Source organism: Bison bison, unplaced genomic scaffold, assembly GCF_000754665.1.
Source record: "Bison bison bison isolate TAMUID 2011002044 unplaced genomic scaffold, Bison_UMD1.0 scf7180017864193, whole genome shotgun sequence".
Lineage (NCBI taxonomy): Eukaryota > Metazoa > Chordata > Mammalia > Artiodactyla > Bovidae > Bison > Bison bison.
The window spans coordinates 24,284-27,704 of record NW_011494765.1 but is presented as its reverse complement, the minus strand read 5'-3'; the positions used below and the strand labels follow the sequence as shown (position 1 = coordinate 27,704).

The 3,421-nt window shown below is 44.3% G+C and overlaps 1 protein-coding gene across 1 annotated transcript in view; it reads right to left on the bottom strand.

Moving 5' to 3' along the window:
- Window positions 1-1,867, bottom strand: part of LOC104991505 (olfactory receptor 50-like) — a 17,990-nt gene extending 16,123 nt beyond the window's left edge. The window contains 1 exon segment of the mRNA XM_010844003.1: window positions 1,363-1,867. Within this exon segment, the coding sequence (XP_010842305.1) occupies window positions 1,363-1,867 (505 nt within the window).
- Between the last annotated feature and the right edge of the window lie 1,554 nt (window positions 1,868-3,421).

Below are 3,421 nucleotides of genomic sequence, written 5' to 3'. Positions count from 1 at the left end.
AATGCATGAAAGTGAAAAGTGAAAGTGAAGTCCCTCAGTCATGTCTGACTCTTCCCGACCCCATGGACTGCAGCCTACCAGGCTCCTCTGTCCATGCGATTTTCCAGGCGAGAGTACTGGAGTGGGTTGCCATTGCCTTCTCCAATTTAAAATGCCTAACAAATCTAAATAGCAAATAAATTAGCACTCAAAATTTCTTTTCTTTAAAGAGGAAACATATGTATCAAAGTAGGGATTTTTTTGGTCTATCCATAACTATAAATCAATAGTGTAATTGTAAAGGATGACATTCCTGCTGCTGCTGCTGCTAAATTGCTTCAGTCGTGTCCAACTCTGTGCAACCCCATAGGCGGCAGCCCACCAGGCTCCCCCATCCCTGGGATTCTCCAGGCAAGAACACTGGAGTGGGTTGCCATTTCCTTCTCCAATGCATGAAAGTAAAAAGTGAAAGTGAAGTCGCTCAGTCGTGTCCGACTCTTAGCGACCCCATGGACTGCAGCCTACCAGGCTCCTCGGTCCATGGGATTTTCCAGGCAAGAGTAGTGGAGTGGGGTGCCATTGCCTTATCCAATGACATTTCCTACTCATGACTTAAAAGACATTTGGTGCTTTGAAGACAACTAAGATGATGGTGCTCTAGTGTTGCCAGATCCCAAGGCTTATGAAACAGAAAGAGACATAAAATAAAGCTAAAGCAAAAAGAAGTTGGTTCAAAGAACACAGATGGTTACAACAAATAGCACTTGGTGTGTCTATGCCTGGAATTCACTGCTTTCAGGAGGAGTAAACAGAAAAGCAAGTGGCTGGAAACAGGGAAATGGGGTGGGTACCAGCAACAGGGATGGTCTTCGGCATGGTTTTCCATGGAGGAATGTCTGACACTTGTGCCATTTGTTGAAGGAAGAACTGAAATGGTGAGGTATTACTACTTAGAAAAGAAGATCTCTCTCCTGGAAAGTCTCTCGAGAGCCCCCTTCATGTCTCTGTTCCTCAGGCTGTAGATGAAAGGGTTCAGCATGGGTGTGACCACTGTGTACATCACTGAAGCTATTATGTTCTTGTCATTAGGGGTGCTGGATGAGGGTAAAGTATACAGTCCAATAATTGTTCCATAAAATAGGAAAACCACAGAGAGGTGGGAGCCACATGTGGACAATGCTTTGCAGATCCCCTTGGTGGAGGGGACCTTCAGGATGGTGGCCCCAATGTGTCCATAAGAGATCAGGATGCATACTAGTGGGAGGACAATGACGGCCACTCCTACTGTGAAAATGGCCAGCTTGTTGAGGGATGTGTCTGAGCAGGAGAGCTTCAGCAGGGCATCAAGGTCACAGAAGAAATGGGGGATGCTGTGGTCAGCACAAAAGGACAGCCGGGTCAGAAGAAGGGTGTGACACAGGGCACTGGCACAGGAGAGAATCCAGGATGCAGTTACTAGTAAGGTGCACAGCCCCTGTCCCATGATGGTGCTGTAGTGGAGAGGGTGGCAGACGGCCACGTACCAATCATAGGCCATCGAGGTGAGCAGGAAATCATCCAGATCAGTAAAAAAGAGGAAGAAATATGTCTGTGTTACACACCCTACATAGGAGATGGATTGATGCTGAGTCTGCATGTTGATGAGCATCTTAGGGACAGTGACAGATGAGAAGGAGACGTCAGTGAGGGCCAAGTGGCTGAGGAAGAAGTACATGGGGGAGTGGAGGCGAGGGTCCAGCCTGATGAGCAGGAGGATGAGCAGGTTGCCCAGCACCGTGGTCAGGTACACGCCCAGGAACAGGGCGAAGAACATGCCCTGCTGCTCTGGCCAGATGGGCAGCCCCAGGAGGAGGAACTCAGACACGCTGCTCTGGTTCTCCCTCCTCATGCTCCTTGTCTCTCTGCTTAGATTGGAAATGTCCCAGATGATAAATCATGATAGCGACAATCACTGTAGGGCTATCTGTTTTCCACTGAGGAATTCCTCAGGATATTCCTCACATGCTATCACCTCAACCCCCACCCTCCCCCAGTGGAGCAGGAGGAAGTTATCAAAACTCCAATGAGCAAAAATTGTCCTTCAGTGTATACCAGGGGAAACTTATTTATTTGTTTAACAATATGAAAGACAAATAGTTCTATCAAGAGACTCTTTGCTGGAGAAAACAGACAGAGAAAGACCCTTCCTTCTGGGAACTCATATGCCCAGGAGTAGCCTCTTCAGAAACTTGCTCAGTTCATTGTATTTGTGATGAGACTTCTAGTGGGTTCTGACTCCAAGACTTTCTAGTTATTTGCATAAACTTACTCTCTCCCAGCTTCATTTTGAAACTCTACCAATACTCAAAGTAACACTTACACATAGGGATTGTAGAAGAATTAAATGATTCAATGTGAGTAACGATATTAGAACAATGTTCACATAGTAAGGGCACAGATACATCATTTATTATCTTTACACCAGTGTAGGTATCCAGATGCATCCTGGATTAATCTTCAGAAACCCATTCATTACACCAGGAATGAGAGGAGACCAGGTAGCTTATCTCAAAGCTGTGTTAATCTACATGGGCTCCCAGTGCCCCACGGGAGATGCAGAGCCACACACACCCTAGACCCTGTGGTTAATTTCCTGATAGAACTTAACTTGATGCATTTTGTTTAATTTGGAGTGAAATAAATTGTATTTCACCATCTCCATTGTTGTTCAATTCTCTGCATCTACCTTTAGTGAATCAAATTGCCTCAATCTAGGTAGTCATATGCAGGGAGGCACTGGAACATTTGCCCTAGGATATGAGAGCTGGTAGGTGCTATATGATAAGTGATGCCTATTAGAATTAATATTTATCTGATTTCCATGGCTAGTCCCCACTATCAGTCTTAATGTAATTGACACTTACTGAGCATGGGGTCTACTATTCACCAGACAAAATAAACGGATTTTAGCATACACATCATGTATGTGTGATGCTCTAAAGCTAAGAGATGCTAAGAAACCAGCCCTTGATCACACAGCCAGTGACTGTGAGAGTCAGCACTCTTTACTCAAGTTTTTATTAAGTCTCTACTCTTATTTACATACTCTCCCTCCCCTTATTTAATTGATCAGAAGAGCCATGCCTTTGAGACATGTTATTTCAGTCTTTGAAAGAGGATTTTTATGCTCAATATGACCTCAACAACCAGCTCACCCATTTGCCATCATTCATACCTATATCCATTTAGATTCCCACAGCCTACACTGTACAAATGGCTTCCATATGCTTTCAATTATATGCAATCAGCATATATTTTGTGTTTGAGAAGGAGAGAAAACAGTGACTTATTTTCTTTCATTCTACTAATGTGAGAAGTGAGTCACTTACAAAATGTATTTGGTGGTAGAACTTGATCTCAGAGTCTGCTGATACTCTTTTAATTAAGGACAGACTTCCCATTT